The sequence below is a fragment of the Oratosquilla oratoria genome, chromosome 6 (genome assembly GCF_046742065.1).
Source record: "Oratosquilla oratoria isolate Oo_2021 chromosome 6, ASM4674206v1, whole genome shotgun sequence".
Classification (NCBI taxonomy): domain Eukaryota; kingdom Metazoa; phylum Arthropoda; class Malacostraca; order Stomatopoda; family Squillidae; genus Oratosquilla; species Oratosquilla oratoria.
In genome coordinates, this window is record NC_134782.1 from 71,975,868 (window position 1) to 71,993,947 (window position 18,080).

An 18,080-nucleotide genomic window follows, 5' to 3' on the forward strand; every position below is an offset into this window, starting at 1 on the left:
CGAGAAACTATATACATACTATGAAATAAAACAAGTGCGATGTGACACACCAAACTGACCATAGAACAGTGTTTAGAAAATGACACTCCCTACAGTGATAGTGTTAAACACATGAACGCCATAACATTTAGAAAGTGATTTCAACAGTGTTATCAAATATATAGTGAAACCTTTCATATGATATTTAATATAACATGTAATCTGGTGAGACACAACGTTACTCTTCTGAGACACAACATCGCTACCCTTATTTACAGTTCATGGTCCCCCTTGGGACCTCAGATTCACTTCAGCAACAACCCCCCATCTCCACATATAATCACCCAGGATTTTGTGTCTCTGAACCTTTTCTCGATGTATTACCCATATGAATACTTTTGTAAACCATGTAACCTAGGTGCCGGGAGCCACCTAACCCCAGGGGGAGAGCGATATGTATACGCCTCATATACATGACGAGTAGTATCGCCCAGTCATATAACCCACTTCCTCACTCACTGTCCGCACACAGTCAAAGCATCAAACGCTGACCTAAACACTCCTCATCAAACTTGCCGAGTCAACATTCGTGCTCGTGTGAACAGCACTGTCAACCACCAAACGACACACACACACAGACGAACACACGCGATCAATCTAGTAGCCATCCAGTACTGACATACGATATTACGTATACTGACGGTCCTCCCCTGGATATATAATTAACATGTATGGTAGTAGACATCAATACGTAATTAATGCAGTTGCCCCACCCATGTGGGACAACAAAATAACTAAAGATAAATGTTAAGATCACGATTAAAGGCAACTCAAGAACTTGTCCATTCAGCACTTCAGGGGAACAAAACTCTCTGACAAGACGCGGACGAGAGTCGGTTCTAGTGACGTGCCCTAGTGTTAAGACTGTGTAACAGAGTGTGACTAAGTATCTTAAAGTGTGAAGAATAAAGAACAAAACTCAAATTGTGTGTGGAAGTAACCCCTTTCTGAGATGATGTAACGACCCCGTTACATCTTGTGTCTACAAGTAACGCTCGATGGAGATCATGTAACGATACCGTTACACCCATCCCGTTACAAGAGTCAAGGGCCGCCCGGCAAAGAGGGTCTGGAACATTCACACGTTGACCATGATCACAAAGATGCAGATGTAGCAAGCTTAAGTATTCAACACATTGATCTACGACAGCGAGGCATGGATCCTCTACTTCTACCAAAAACGCTGACTGAACATCTTCCACCTGCGCAACCTCAGAACGATTCTGGACATCTCGTGGCAAAACCTTGTACCAAACAAGAATGTTCTCGACAAGGCAAGCACCTCCAACATGTCTGCATTCCTGACCCTGCGCCGACTGCAGTGGCTGGGCCAAATCACACGAATGGATGACAGACGAGTCCCCAAGGACATTATGTATAGTGAACTCATCATTGGTTCCAAACCTGCAGGGGGCCTGTCTTACGCTACAAGGACGCCTACAAACGAGATAAGAGGACAGGTTACATTGAACAAGCAAGCTGGAAGATAGTGGCTGAAGATAGCAACATCGGAAGTACCATGAAGGCATGTGTGTGTGTGTATATATATATATATATATATGTATATATATATATATATATATATATATATATATATATATATATATATATATATATACAGTCAAACCTCGCTTGACGAGCACCTCACATAACGAGTGATTCGCATAACGAGCAAATAACATTTAAACGTTTTGACTCGTTTAACGAGCGACGTTTCATGATTCGTATGCCCGACGTAAAGGCTTGCCATGAGTCACGAGGAGAATCTCCTTGTGACTCGTGGCTAGCTCGTTCCCGTCTGTTTCTCGGTCAGTGTTGCCACTGATTGAAAATTTCTGCTAGAGTTTGGATTTTTTACTTCGACCTTGGAGTCTTTATTTATTTTTTTATTAATTATTATTCTTAATCCAGTAAATCTTGTAATTTTCAAGTGACTCAGCTGATGAGTGGGTAAAAATATCCAGTATTACACCCGCAGCAAATTAAAAGATAAAACGCGAGTGGCCTCTCTTGGTGTGGTTGTTTGGATGGAACCATTGAAAGGGTGTGCTTAATTTGACAAAATATTTTCGAGTATGTGACATCAGGTCTGATCATCACAGATTGTACTTTTCTTCGTTCTTATCAGAAATTTATGCGTTCCGAGTCTGAGACAGAGGACTTCTTTTGCAAATTGATATTGTGTGCAGTTTGAGGATGATGCAGGATGATCTTGGTTGCATTTTATACATTTGACTGGGTTTGAACATGGGGTACTATGTGCGGAGGCTGAGCAATATACATCTACACATACATATATACAACGATGCCACCACATCGTTGTATAGTGTGTCCAATTCATTGGCAGTTGAAGCGGTGGCATGGTCCTGGATAGATCACTATTTCGTATCTTAAGTAACCTACAGCCAGGTAAGTTAGAAGACGTGGTTGACGGAAAATCACTATTACTGCGGTTGTATTGATCTTTGCATTATTTTTTTTCTGTGCAATATCGTAGAGGTGGTATGCAGACTATTCCCACACTGGTGTTAAATGTCTTACATGGTGTTATTTGACTTGAGGTGTCTGCCAAGGCTTTGAATTCGTCATACTGATCTCTTGATTATAGTCTCGTATTTGTCTTCAAATTCATTATATACATTCATGGGGCATTTCTTTGTTGTTAATACTTTGTTGGTAGATTTCTGAAGCAATAATCTTAGGTAATCAGTGTTAGGCTCCACTTCATCTTGGCATGGGTCGATCATGGTTGGCATGGTTGCCATGAACTGTGGTTTACCAACGCTTCTAACCTTTAGGATAATCTCGTGTCGCTGTCGTGCATTATTTGAAATTTAATGTGTCAGTTTAGTTAGCTCAAGATATTTATAACTTTGTTGATAGCCTTGTTTTCTGTAGAAAGTTGTGGTAAGACGATAGATGCATTCGTGTTTTGTCGATCAGGATTTAGTGAAGAGTCAGCGCTGTTTGAGAGTGTAGGTGACAGTTGGCGTTTATGGCACGGTGTTGGGCAGTCGTGCAGTAAGTGCAATATAGTGAGGGGAACTTTGGCAAATGAGAGTTCCACTATATCAATCAATCAAATCAGCCATACTGAGTCCACTGCTGAACAAAGGCCTCCTTCATAGCATTCCATGATTCACACGACCGCGCCATCCTCTGCCACGTCACTCCTGCAAATTTCTCAATCTCGTCTCTCCACCTTCCGTCTGGTCTCCCTCTTCCACGCTTCCCATCTCGTGGCGTCCATTCAGTAACACACTTGCTCCATCGCTCATCAGTCGTTCGCACTAACTTACCTGCCCAATTCCACTTCCTCTCTTTTACCGCTTCCACAATATCTATCACTCTAGTCTGCTCTCTCACCCAACTTGCTCTCTTTCAGTCTCTCAGCGTTATTCCCATCATTGAGCTCTCCATTCTTCTCTGTGCTGTCCTTAGTTTTGTTTCCATTGCCTTCGTTAGTTTCCAAGTTTCACACCCGTAGATTATTATTGTTGGTAGAATGTGCTGATTGTAAACTTTATGTTTCAAACACATAAAGGTAAAGAGCCTCTCAGGATTTTATTATACAACCAATTGTAATGCGGCTTTTTATTTCATTATCATGATCTTTCGTCACTTTCACCATCAACTCCTTCAAGACTCTCACCATCAATTACAATCTCTTTACTTTGAACTTTCGTGTTGAACATTACTTTGGTTTTACTTTTATCAATTTTTAAACCTACTTTGAGATTTTCCTTGTTTAGATCACTCAGCATATCTTGCAAGTCTTCTGCTCTTTCTGAAATAAGAATATCATCCGCAAATCTTAGGTGGTTCAAATATTCGCCATTAATCTTTAAACCTTTCTTTTCCCAACTCATTCTTCTGAAAATCTCTTCCAAGCAAGCTGTAAATAGTTTGGGTGAAATAGTATCGCCTTGCCGTACTCCTTTCTTGATCTTGATCTTTTTTGTATCTTTAGTCGAATTATAGCGGTATCTTTCACATATATATATATATATTTTTTTTTCTAAAACTCTTACGATCTGTTCGTTTGTACCCTGGGCTTATTCAAGACTAGTGCTTTCCGAGCCTTTGACACAGAGGACTTTACAAATTTGTGTACCATTTAACCTCAGCATGATGCAGGTGGCCTTGCTTGCAGTTTACACATTTAGCTTGGTTTGAGCATGGGGTAACATGAACGGGGGCTGAACAATGTGCACATACACTTTCTGGGTGGGGACATCGTTCTCTGCATCCAAAGCGCCGGCAGTTGAATCAACGAAGTGGGCGTGGATGACAATTCTTGACTTCATATCTTAACCTACAGTCAAATAGACTGGAAGTTGTGGTTGATTGAAGGTCATTATTAGTGTTGGGGTATTGACCTTTACACCGTCTATGGTTTTCTTAACTCTATACTCTTTTATTACTTTTGATCGACTCATTATTCTTGTCATGGAACTGCTTAGTGTAGGCCTTATGGTCTCCTGCATTCTCCTTCATTTTCATTATTTCTTCTTTTGCCTGGCATTGTACAGGTAGGTGCGGACATTTGTGTTAAAATTTCTATGTGGTGTTGGGACGCCTGCAAGGGTTCTTAAGACTGTAACTTTGTCATATTGGGATCTTGGTTTTAGTTCTAATGTTAGGGTGTCTTCTGGGGTGGGGGCACATATTACATGGATTATTGAAATCTGTCGTATACTTTTATGGAAAATTACTTTGTTAAGAAGTCATTATTGGTAGGTTTCAAGACCAAGAACCATGGGTAGTCCAAATCAGGGTCCACTTTATCTTGGTGATAGGTCAAGTTGGTTAACATAGCTGTTTAGACTCTGGAATGCAATATCTCTTAGTGGGATCAAGGTTATAGTTATTTGATTGTGGTATTTGGGTTTGCTGATAAGGCAAACAACGACGGGTATTAGCCTTTGTGGAGAGGGTAGGTAGTTGCTCTGGTGTTACCATTGTAGACTATTCTTGGGTTCGAGGGTCCTCTTCACTTTGCTCACTAATCGTTAAGGGGCGGGACAGGAATGCAACAGAAGGACTTTTGTTTTGGGAGGGCTGTTACTCCCTCGTTGTTGTTGTTTTGTTATTCTTGTCAATATTCTTACCAGACTGTGGGTGACCATGGTGGGGGTGGCTCCCCATCCTCGATAGCTTTGCGGAGGTCATGTTTAGGGCACTTTTTCTAGACCCGTCCCTATGTGAGGTCAGTAGGGCGGTTCCTGAATAGGGCTCTTCAGTCGTATAGGCAGCTGCAGTGTTGTACTACTCCCCATCTTTACACAGGGTGACCACTAAGCCTACACTACCTGTCGTGTGGGGTGTGACTAAGGGCTTCCAGAAATCACCATCTCCTGCCCTCATTGTCACGCACCATCACCGGAAGACTCCTGGTTGTTAGTTGGTGGGAGAGACTGTGACTGGATATATTGCCAGTATCAGTCACTGTCTCACTCTTGGCAACTCACAGATGAAAGTAGGTTCCGAGAAATACTATTTAGAAGTAGTGGGCAACAGTTGGTTCTCCTTACCGGGTTTCCAGTACCCGAGTCTCGATTCGAAATCCCGCTATCCTCAAAATTAAATTCTTGACAGGTATTGGATACCTGTCAATTAGCAATCACATGTAGACTCGACCTTCGCTTCTCTCTCGGCATTGGTCGAGTCAGTGGCTAGTAGATCAGAGTAGGCTCAGGAATGCAATATCTTTTAATGGGATCGAGATTGTAGTTAATTACGCTACTGTGATGATTGGATCTGCTAAGAACGCCGATTGTGGAGAGTGGGAGAACAAAGGGAATTGCTCCAGTATTAGCATTATACATTTTTCTCGATTTTGAATTGAGAGGGGGGTGGAGGGGCTCTCCGCTTCGTTTGCAAGGAAGTGCTGCGGGACGACCAGGAACGAATTTGATTTTGGGAGGGATATTCTCATTTGTTTATTGTTATACTTGCTGGGGCTCCCCAGCCACATTAGGTTTAGGGAGCCAATATCTAGGGCACCTTTTCAAGTCCTTTCTCCATGTAGGGTGAGCAGAGCTGATCCTGAATAGGACTGCTCCGAAACTATTTCACTCCCTAATCCTTTCACAGGACACAGGACTACACTGGATCTGCGCCACTTGCCGTGTCGGTTGTGACTAAGGGCTTCCAGAGATCATCATCTCTTGATCCAAACATCACGCAGTTTACCATTGCCAGAAGATTTATGATTGTTAGTAAAAAAAATTCCTCCATTGCATCGCATTGATCTCTCCAACTCATTTCCAGATACATTGCATCATCCTTTCAAAACAACAGTATAGAACTGGCTATCTTCAATCAGTTTGCCTTCATATCTCGTCTGGGTGGGGACAGGGGGCATGCCCTCCGGCGCACCTGTATACATACATTATTCAGTACCCCTACTTTAACCAACAAAACGAGGCCCCACTATGATATACTCAGATCCAAACGTGAGAAGTGATATGGTCAATGTTAGATACAAAAATTTCGCCTGGAGGTGGTTACCTGGAGCCAAAGCCGTCATTCTTGCCTTGTACATCGTGATCACTAGGGCAAGGGGTAATCACATGTAGCCGTAACATAAGTTACGAAGTGAGCTAAAAGTTTTGACACGACGTTCCACACTAAACACAAAATCACCTTTCTTCCCATGTGGTGTAATTAGTCCACGTGGACCAGTAGGTATTCTTGTCTTGAAGCGCGGGAGGTCCGCGATCGATCTTTGATCAATGCAGCGCTAAAATACTTTAAATTTATTTACCCCTCTTCACAATGTCGGACATCAGAGGTGCGGTAGTTCATTGTCGCATACAATATATGCTAGGACCCAATCAGTATGGACGTGTTGATTACACCAATATCAAACTTCATTCACAACCACAGCTATTCCAAAATACCAAAGGAACTTCACATGCAACCAGTGTGTCCGTAGACAAGCCATGATTTTAACACCAAAACGACAAGACACGAGTTGTCATGCAATCGGTTTCGTGTGCCTTGTATTCCATTTGTTTCATATTATAAAAATAGTGCATGCATTCCAACATACTTAATGTACATGGAAATTATACGAGCTGAAGTCACATCCGATGGTGGGTGATGTAACGCGTGTGGATGTTTACAAGTTTGAATAAGTAGAGCCACAATATTTACTCATAACCTTACTTTGATGCAATTAATGCAACGGCAGTAGAGATAATAAAGTCATCATAGACAATGAGATAATCATTCAAAATTTCTATACAGGGTCAATTACGCGGTTCGAAATGTTGTCTTGAAGTTGTTTTGCGTTCTCGGTTTAGGTTATAGAGATTGAAAAAATGAAAAAAATAGTTTCAAATGTTGGCAACAACGTCCCGGAGTTTTAAATTGATACGGCGATTTCTGTTATGAATAATTACAGTTTCAGTATAAATATTACATACTGGCAACCCTGGCATCAGAACACATGACTACACACATCTAACTTGTTATTGTTTTGACTACTTTTTTTTTTTTGTCCTTTTAGATAATGCATTTGACAGCAACTTTGTGGTAAGAGAGAGAGGGGGGAGAGTGCATCAGTTCCTGCCACAACGTGAGTAAGGACGCACGGTTCTAAGTGGCTATGTTGACATTTACTAAGCACCGCGTTTCCTTTGCTTCCACTTGGTTTCCTACAGCCTATAAAGACTCACAAGTATTCGAAATGCCTAGACCGGTGTTTCTCAACCTTTTTTGTTCTGTGGCCCCTTTCGACACAATAAAAAACCTTGTGGCCCCCCATGCCAACTCCATCCATTCCTCACCCTGATCACCCAAAGAAGTGAAAATATCATGTACTCAAAACACTTCAGGCATGAATCAAATAACAATATTAGTTGGATAAATTTATTTGTTGAATACTATCAAAATGAATAAAGCAAGAATACATGTAGGTGAATTTGGCTCTTTTTTCAAAAGTTTCAGTGGGATCCCTGTGACTGATGCAGGGCTTCCAACTTATCGATATTTGGCTCCAGAGATGTCAGAGAAAGACGTAAATCGCCTCTTTTTTCTATATCAATGCGGTTTCGAGTCTTTGACAGCGAGTGCAACACCCGACTGAAACCAGTCTCAACTAAGTACGACGTGGGAAAAGCAAGTAGAAGCAACTTCACTTCCTTCCAGAGCAGTGGGTACTTTTTATACACATCTTGATTTTTCCACAGCTTATGGCGCCCTCCACGCTTGAACCTTGCTCGAGTTGTTGTGTCATTCTACAGTTCAATGACACTTTCTTTTAGGGTGACATCAACTTCAGATGCATCATCAATGAACGGGTCCACAAACCAGTCAGGCACGGTCATTTGAAGTAGGTCAGAAAAGCGAGTTTCCATATCATTATGCAACCGCTTCAGATGGTCGACATACACTACTAGGTCAGCACCAAGCAGCTCGGTGGATATACTTGCTAATGCCACGTCCACACGGTCGAGCACTGTCCGCCGGGCACGAAGGCTTTGCTCGACAACGGGCAATTTCATCGGGCAAACCATCAAACTGTCCGTTCCCGGCGCCATTTGCGGGCAGTGGATGGAGGGCTGACATAGGTGCCAAACGCACGAGGTGAGGTGCGAGCAAAGTTAGCAAATCCGCTCAGTACAGACCGAAGTTACCTTTACCACCATGTCTGCACATAGTGCTAGTGTGTACTGGTCTCGACAAGACGTGCTATTGGTGCTATGCTTTTCCTCATATTTGTCTCTTGCCTTTGTATATATAGCTCCACTTTCGAAAGGAGAACAGAAAAGCTGCTTATGTTCATTCTCATGTAATTGCAAAACAATTGTTCTTTTTCATCCTGCAATTCACGTAGGATTGTCACTGAGCTTCCTATTAAATCACGTCTTTGTAACCACTCCCGGCACCAGAAATGTCCCCGTAATTTCTTCTTTTTCTTTTTAATGCAGGCAGAAATTATAATGCTGTAAAGTGCTACCTTCTTTCCAAGTATGGCGGGAACCATGGCTATCGTACCGCACTGAACCACTCCCTCCCAACCTCTGCTTGCGGCCAACTAACCTCCAACCATCATCGACAGCCGTGTGGACACTTCGCGGGCAGAGTCTGCAGACTTCGCCCGGTAAAGGCAAAGTCTGCCAGGCACAGCTCGACCGTGTGGACGCGGCATTGGATGCACTGGCCATACTTTTCTGGAAAATAAACAAACGAAACTCATTAATACTAAGTACCGATATTATTGAATGGGAAATATCTGCCCTCCAAATAACTAAGCAAGCTAACAAACAAACAAAAACTATTAGCCATAAGTTTTGCATTTCGCGAAAAGGAATGCAGTCTGCTCTTTACACACAATTTTCAAGATACATACCAGAAATGAGATGTATTTTTTGCTCACAACCTGAAGCAAAACGACGAAAATAAACTTATGGTTTTAATGCAAAAATCCAGCGATAGCGAAGCAATAGTAGAGAAAGAAAAAACGATCACAGGGAAAAGAAAACTCCAGATTGGCCCTGTCCTAGCCCACCACGAAACAAATACCTCCACAAAAAAAAAGCTTCCCAATACTAGGTACCTACCCAGTGTGTAGAGCAGATGTTTGCAGTAGCAGAGCCAAGAGTCAACTGCTTGTATTCGGTCGGCACGTTTATATACTATACAGTGTTTCCGGCGGAACCCTTTGTTGTGCCACTTTTATCTTGAGAACATTGTTTCCGGCGGTACCATGTGTTGTGACGTTTTCATCTCGCGAGTCAACGCCGGAAGTCTGCTGCTGAAGCTTGTATGTGTGTGCGTGCTAACTCTGTGGCGCATCTATGCGGCTACACCGCCACAATCCCACTGACACATGAATCACACGCGCTTCCTCACACGCTCAATTGCATCGACATACAGTTGTCATGCGCCACCATTTATCCTCGCTAACAAACTAAATTACTCTGTGCTCCCCCGTAACCTCCCGTGGCCCCCATTTCTTAAAGCTGGCCGCGGGGCCCCCTGAAAAAATCACATGGCCTCCAAGGGGGTCATATGGGCCCTTTTAAGAAACACTGGCCTAGACCATCAAAACAGAAGAGGACTGCAGCAGAGAAGGAGCGAAAATCAAGCATAAGCAAGAGAGGAGAGCGATTGGTTTACCCCTTTACCGGTAAAGGACTACTGATCTCTGCCTTTAGAAACATTATGAATGCCTTGATGTATTTGAACAATGAATTATCAAATAATCTATCTGCATATTTCACCAATCGCACCCATTATATTGGTGTCTGGAGTGTAAAAACCTCAAGGTAAGATTTGAAGCCCATTTTCTCGATTTTTTTTTTCTACAGTAATGTCATTCAAAGTATCATTGCTTTGACAATTTCTCATCTATTTGCACATATTTTTTATTTGAAACCTGACACCTTGTTCTAAACTCTGAGCATAGTTTACTATAATGTGTTGAATAGTGGAATTTCTAGAAGAGTTTATGTTACAAACAGATAAAAAAAATCTCAAGGATAAATATATCGGTAGAGCTAAAAATAACCATTTAACCTAGGTTCAGTGGTTATTTTGATCAACATACTAAACATGTGTAGCTACACATGTTTAGTATGATGATAATTATAACCATGCCCAATACTTTCTAACAAATGCCAAAGCATAAGTCCAAATAGTTGGGGACTAGTAGTAGTTTGAATATTGATTACCTTTGCACAATAAATGAAGGTTTTTATTTTGTAAGCACATTGTATATTGACAAATTTCAGTGAAACTTGGTCGGAACGATTACAATGAATAATGATGAACACGACTTTCAGAAAAAAAAAACTATTTTAATCAGAAAAAAAAATCTAAAGCGGACCGATGTCCTAAGATTGTAGATTGCATTTCAGATCTGACTTTGTACAGAGGTAATACCACTGTGCATCTATCTGGAGTCAGTCGAATCATTATTCGTTGTTAAGTATTCGGAGAATTGCGCTCATTATATCAAATCAATAAATATGTGAGCATCGCGGGAAGGGTTATGGGTTCACCGATCGCCGGTAGATGGCAGCACAGGTGGTAAACAATATTAAGGGTAGCTCATTCGTTCCCACCAGCACACCACCTGCAAGGAGATATATTTTCTCCTAGTTAACTTAACTCCCAATATCTTCCTCTAAAACCTTGAAGCCATGGCTGTGAAACACGCAAGTAGGACTGGTCTTTTAATACTATTCCAGAACTATAAATAGAGGTGGCGAAGTGGCGAAGGCAGGCTAGACTAGAGGTACAAAACGGAGAGCAAGGCAACATCAGAAGCAGGAAAGTAGAAAGAAATCAACTTCGAGTTGAAAGCAGATAGTTCTAGTGTAACGAATCCTACTATGATGTCGCCAGTTGTACGCCATACCGCACGCCATCGCTGCAGGAACACCTAAAACTTCTCCCACCTCTTAACACCCCATACATCACATTCATAATTTTTTACTTACACTTTTTTCCTGACTATCTGATTCTGGGTTCTTTTCTTCATTCATGTACTCTGTTGTATTCAGCTTGATCATACGTTTTGGGTTCCTGGAAGATTCTTAGTGTAACCTTACTTCACCTCATCAATCATCAAGATACATCACTTCACGGATCACCACAAGCACACACTGCCGTGAAGGCTTCATACCATTCAAGTAGATCGGTTATGAGCAAGATGGTCAAGGTCAGAAGTGGAGTACGTACTTACGATGAAGATGGATTTGTCAAGAGGGCAGCCTGCATTTGTGTCAATGAGAATGAGACGAAGGTAAGCTGTGAATGTAAGAGCATATGTCTTATGATAAACACTATTATCTTGAATAAAATCTTGTTTTAATGGATAGATTGCTTAACATTATTAATACATGTGTTGTAAGTAACAAGGGAGTAGTTTGGTGATATGTAAATTGCGCAACCATATATCACAAATGTAAGATGCTTTTAATGAAATGTTGGTATTGTTGAGTCAGAAAAGTCACTATGACAAGGATGACAACCTGTTGAAATGCCCTACTACTCAGTTGGTTGTCATGTTTTAGCTGGCATGAACCTGATTTCATTATTACCTTGGAAAATTGTTTACTATGTACTGTAGGTTAGAATAACATGATTTTTTAGGGTTAAGTAGTCATTACATCATCTCGTATATGAGTATTTCATTTCAACTTGTATATAAATTTATTATTGAAGGAAAGTGGTTAAATTATTTTAATGTTTTGTTTAATTTCTAAGTAATTCTGTTGTTAGGATTACTGAAAAGGATATTTTTTTCAGAAGTGCATACCTACATGATTATGATATAGCATTAGAAAATTAAATAATAATTTTGTAAATTATAATATATCAATGTAATATACATTTTTCATAGTGAAAATCAGTAAAAAAAAAAATGTTAAAAGCAAATACACAAGCAAATGAAGCTGTGGTCATAAAATTGAGATGTCATGTTGTCTGTCCAGTCGTGTGAAAAGCAAATACACTACCAAACAAAGCAGTGACCATAGGATCTGGAATACATTTTTAATATTTCTGTCAGTACCTTGCACAATACATATTTTTAAAATGGTGCTAAAGAGCTGAGATTCATGCATTTCTTAAAGCTATGCAATTCCTTACACTGCAGTCCAATTGGATACCAAAACTGGCTGTCAACATTCCTGACAATGATGACTATGACCCTGATGACCTATAGAATTACTGGTATTGCATTACTAAATGCAAGTTAGGTTAGGGTAGAATAGATGAATTTGTCATACAATAAATTCTTTGACCACTGCATCAATCAAGACAAAGATGGCATCTCAAGCAGTCCTAGCGGATCTGTTTGTAAGTGTATCACTTTTAGCAACCTTTTCTGTCATTGGTTTCTGCCAGGAAAAACATATATCATGTGGATGTATTATAATTTGCAAAATTAATATTTAATTTTCTAATGCTATATCATGTTGGTGTGCACTTTTGAAAATTTATCCAGAAAAGCATATAGGAGGTTGATCACTGTGATTATTCTAGATGCACAATACTAATGGGATTATAACCAATAGCTCCAGTATAGATTTTTCTGTTATTGACATTGCATTATAGATATATTAATAATATTTTTTTTGTAGTGATTTTTCATGTATATCACACATGCATGGTGGGGAATTATAGAAGTTACTAGTAAAGATTGTGTACACAGTTCCCACATTAGTAATGCCCATATGACTTATTTTCTATAAGGAAGAGGCTTCCTATTGATTTAAGCTCATTTTAGCTTTAACTTGACCTTGTAATCTTACAAATAATATATATTTTATAAGACAAATGAAAATGTTAAGGATGATGTCTGAAGATACACTGGAAAGGTTGATATTAAATGTATTGTTGTATCTCGTCACTGCTAACCTGTACTTTTATCCTTGTGGACAATATTAAGGAGCAATACAGAGAATGAAAAAAGATTCAAGGAAAATAGTAGAAAGTAGGGATAGAAGTTGAAAATAATTATCAGTTAAAGTTAGCCTTCAATCATAAAGAATGTGTAACTGGACTGTAGAGGTGTCATAAAGTCCTGTATGTAGTCAGTAGAAGATTGCTATCTATCTTGTTTGTGATTTTGTATGGGGTTTGTCTAGTGCACCTCATAGTGGAGTTGTGTGGTTTGTGAACTAGTACTTTTTGTAACATGTAAATGAGGTATGTATTTATATAAGTTATGGGACACTTTGGATAGGCCTGGAATATTTGTAATATGTTGATAGGGTATTTTTTTGGAAGTGTACACTTTCATGATATAGCATTAGGAAATTAAATATTAATTTTGTAAATTATGATATATCAATGTAATATATATTTTCCTTGGCAGAATTCAATAATAAAATAAAATATTGCTAAAAGAAAATACACTACTGAATAAAGGAGGGATCATAGGATTGAGACACCCTCAGTACTTCCATCAGTGCCTTGCACAGTACATATTTTTAAAACAGTGCTACAGAACTGAGATTCATGTATTCCCTAAAGCTGTGGAACTCCTTACACCCTGCAGTCCGATTAGATACCAAAACTGGCCGTCAACATCCCTGACAATGATGACCCTGATGACCAATAGAATTATAGGTATCACATTACTAAATACAGGTTAGGTTAGGTAGGTTAAGTTAGAATAGATGAATTTAACATACCTTAATTTCTTCAACCACTGCATCTATCGAAACGGATGGTATCTCCAGCAGTTCCAGTGGCTCTGTTTATAAGTGGATTGCTTTTAGCAACCTTTCCTGTTATTGATTTTTGCCAAAAAAAAATGTATATCATGTGGATGTATTGTAATTTACAAAATTAATATTTCATTTTCTAATGCTATTTTGTGTAGCTATGCACTTCCGAAAATTTACCATTGATAGTGTTTATTTCTTTTCTTGGCCAGAGGGCTATTGTTGTGTGATGTGGTGTGATGAATGTGAGGGTTCAGAGGTGGCTTTGTAGAGCTGCATATCAATCATTGTTATGTGCTGTTCTATTGGGAAATTTTTAGCTTCTAAGTGTAGATGAGTGATGAGTTGGGTTTAGTACAGCCCACTGTTATTTTCAGGGCACATGGTAATGTATGTAGTTTTTCATTATTGAGGTAATGAGATTGGAGAAGTGGTTTAATGATGGGGGGAAAGCTTTTGGTGTATATATATATATATATATATATATATATATATATATATATATATATATATATATATATATATATATATATATATATATATATATAATTGCCTGTCCCACACAAAAAAATTACTTACCCATTGTTGGACATCCTTCTTTCCTTCATGTTGGTGAAGTCATTCAAACTCCTATCAACTAATTCTTATATTACCTAAACCTTAGATGCTTAATCCTACTCTTTGTCACACATCCTTCTACTCTTACTCCACATATGTCTTCACCCACTGCACCTGACGAAAGCACTCCCGGTCCTGACCACATCCCCTGGTGCCAATACTCCGATGCCTCACATACCACAGGTCAAGGATGCCATCGGTCTCTCCCATCATCTCACACATTTTGTACATTTGTCCACCGCATTCACACCATACACACACACACATACATTGGTTGAACTGTTGTCGGTGTTGTATTAATGTATTACTTAATTGTAGTATGCAGAAAAGGAGCTTTGGAGTGCTGTCTCATTCTTCAAGTATTATACCTAGTTTTAAATTCATGTATGGTCCCAGCTTGAGCTATATTAACTAGGATATTTCTTCTTATCCTTTAGATATCTGGCCCTTTTTTTATTTTATTTTTTATTCTTTTCTTTTCTTTTATTTTTTAGATTTATTGTTTTCATGATATAATGTCCTCCCATCCCAAACCAAGATCTCTCTCAATTCTGTCCTTCTCTTGAGTGACCTGAAAAGTAATGACAAGTCTAGTGCTAAAAATCTCCTAATTTACCTGCAAGACTGGTAATAATTTTGGTCACTGTTTTTTGCATTCTCTCAAACTTGATTACATCTCTCACTTTGTGTGTGGACCATACCATTGCAGCATATTCCAGGCAAGGGAGGATTTCTCTCTCTCTCTCTCTCTCTCTCCCCCTCTCTCTCCCTCTCTGTCTGTCTGTCTCTGTCTGTCTGTCTCTGTCTGTCTGTCTCTGTCTGTCTGTCTCTCTCTCTCTGTCTCTCTCTCTGTCTGTCTCTCTCTCTCTCTGTCTCTCTCTCTCTCTGTCTCTCTCTCTCTCTGTCTCTCTCTCTCTCTGTCTCTCTCTCTCTCTGTCTCTCTCTCTCTCTCTCTCTCTCTCTCTCTCTCTCTCTCTCTCTCTCTCTCTCTCTCTCTCTCTCCCCCCCCCCTCTCTCTCTCCCCCTCTCTCCTTAATACACTTTTAAGTTGTTCAGTATTCTTTATGTCTCTCCCACAACCTTCATGATGTATTTATCTAATGACAGATTCTTGCTTATCACCACTCCCAGAGCCCTTTCTTTTGCCTTAGTAATGGCTTCTCTTCCTATTGAATATTTTAATTATTATTTTTATTTATTTATTTTTTAGCTAGTTCCCATTTCCAATACTTTGCATCCTCTGATATCCAAGTTCATTTTGGAGGCATATTTGCTGTCCAGATCTTTTTTGCAGTAACCTGAAGACCTCTACATATCTTCTCATGATCTCATTATTTGCAAGTTTGTCATACCTTCCATTTTGTCATTTACATAGATAAGGAACATTACAGGTGCTAATGCTGATCCTAGTGGGACTCCACTAATTACTGCCTTCCTTCCAAACATTTTATCCTTTGTTACTGTCCTTATATTCTTGCTCATTAGGAAACCCTCCATTCATTCTAGTAGTTTACCTTTTAGACCTCAAATGTGTTCCAATTCCCATAGAAATATTGTGAGGTACATTGTCGTTGGCCATCAGTAGATCTAGCTAGACACTTTACCTAACCCTTTCTTGAAGTAAATCTACCACTCTCAATTAAGAACTTGACAGGTTCAACAAACATGATTGTCCAGATCTGAAATTTAACTGTCTGACAAAATATTCATCACTTTAAAGTTTATAACTAACTGATGTTCCACAAGTCTTACATAATTTCACCATTCTGCTTGTCAGGGACACAGGTCTGTAATTTAGTGATAACTTCATTCTCCCTTCATGAATTGAAGCCACAGCCCTCTTCAAACCATGTGGCACTTCTTCCTTTAACCCATAAACTGTGACATACATCTTATGATGAACAGCATGTAACTGTGATATAGATCATGTAATGTGAAAGCCGTATTTCACTCCCATATGTCTTAAAATGAAGTTTAGCATTGCATGGTGAATGAGTCCACACACTAGACATACCCACCCACACGTTCCTTAATTCTCCTCATATATCATGGAAGGGGCAGGTCAGTCACTTCTACACAACTCATAAAGGATTACAAAGGAGCATGCCAACATGAGACCTTTTGGTCCATAGCTAGGTTGGATTAAAAAAAAATGATAGTAATGATAAACAGATATAAAAATATAATAATAAATAGAATAAATAAATAAAGTTAATAATAAACATAGAATAAATAAATAGATAAAGTTAATAATAAACAGTTAAATAGTAAATAATAATGGATTGACAGATAAGTAAATGATAACCAAGCAAATAATAAACTTGCAAATAATAACAAACAGATAATATAAATTAAATGGCAGGCAGAATCTTGCTTAGTTGTTTATCTAAATTAATCTTAAAGCTTCGAACTGAACTACATTGCACTGCCTCTGTAGGAAGTTTATTCCATTTATTAACTACACGGTGAAGTCGTTTCTATGCACTTTCAAATTAAATCTATATCCTGACAGTTTGAGACCATTATTTCTTGTCTGATTCTGATTCAGTGTGAAAATTTTGTCACTTTTTTATGTCCAATCCCTTTAGAATCTTAAAGACCTGTATCAAGTTGCCTCTGAGTGCTTTTTTAGGGAAAATATTCATGTTTTAGTTGATTTTCATATGATTTATTATTGATATTTAGAATCAGTTTTGTGGCTCACCATTGTACTTTTTCAAATCTGTCAATGTCTTTAATGAGATTCAGTGACCATACAGAAACAGCATATTCCAAATGTGGACAAACTAATGATTCATAGATTCTTAATGAGAGATGGACTTTTGGAAGTGAAAAGATCGTGCAATCAGTTCTAGAATCTTATTTGCTTTCTCAGAGGCAGAAATACACTGCTTAGATGATTTGAGATCATTACTGATAATTATGCTGAGATCCTTTTCACTATCCACTTTTGTTAACGAATTTCCAAATAACTTGTAATTGTACTTACTGTTATTTTTACCTATGTGCATAACCTTGCATTTACTTATATTAAATTTCATTAGCCACTTTTCAGACCATTGCTGTAGTTTATCCAAATCTTCTTGAATATCTAATTGATTTAAGTGATCATTTGCCATTCTGCACAGTTTTTTATAAGCAAATTTGGAGACAATTGATTTCTGTCCATGGTCTATATCATTTATATATACTATGAATAGATGATTGAGGAAGTTATTGACAGAGTTTGGA

The 18,080-nt window shown here is 39.0% G+C and overlaps 2 protein-coding genes across 2 annotated transcripts in view; one reads left to right on the forward strand and one right to left on the reverse strand.

The window, feature by feature from the left end:
• Positions 1-7,915: 7,915 nt before the first annotated feature.
• On the reverse strand, positions 7,916-9,699 carry LOC143026207 (uncharacterized). Its single transcript, XM_076186232.1, has 2 exons — positions 9,612-9,699; positions 7,916-9,221 (listed from the first exon to the last, which is right to left on the reverse strand). The coding sequence occupies exon 2, from the start codon at positions 8,586-8,588 to the stop codon at positions 8,286-8,288; it is 303 nt and encodes a 100-aa protein (XP_076042347.1). The 5' UTR covers positions 8,589-9,221; positions 9,612-9,699; the 3' UTR covers positions 7,916-8,285.
• Positions 9,700-11,074: 1,375 nt separating this feature from the next.
• LOC143026606 (diphosphoinositol polyphosphate phosphohydrolase 1-like) overlaps positions 11,075-18,080 on the forward strand; it is a 74,009-nt gene continuing 67,003 nt past the window's right edge. The window contains exon 1 of the mRNA XM_076187295.1: positions 11,075-11,800. Within this exon, the coding sequence (XP_076043410.1) occupies positions 11,699-11,800 (102 nt within the window). The 5' untranslated portion in view covers positions 11,075-11,698. The remainder of the gene's footprint in view (positions 11,801-18,080) is intronic.

What these genes read in the sequence shown, in the direction of transcription:
- LOC143026207 (XM_076186232.1), bottom strand. Translation starts at nt 8,588, where the DNA reads ATGGCGCCGGGAACGGACAGTTTGATGGTTTGCCCGATGAAATTGCCC.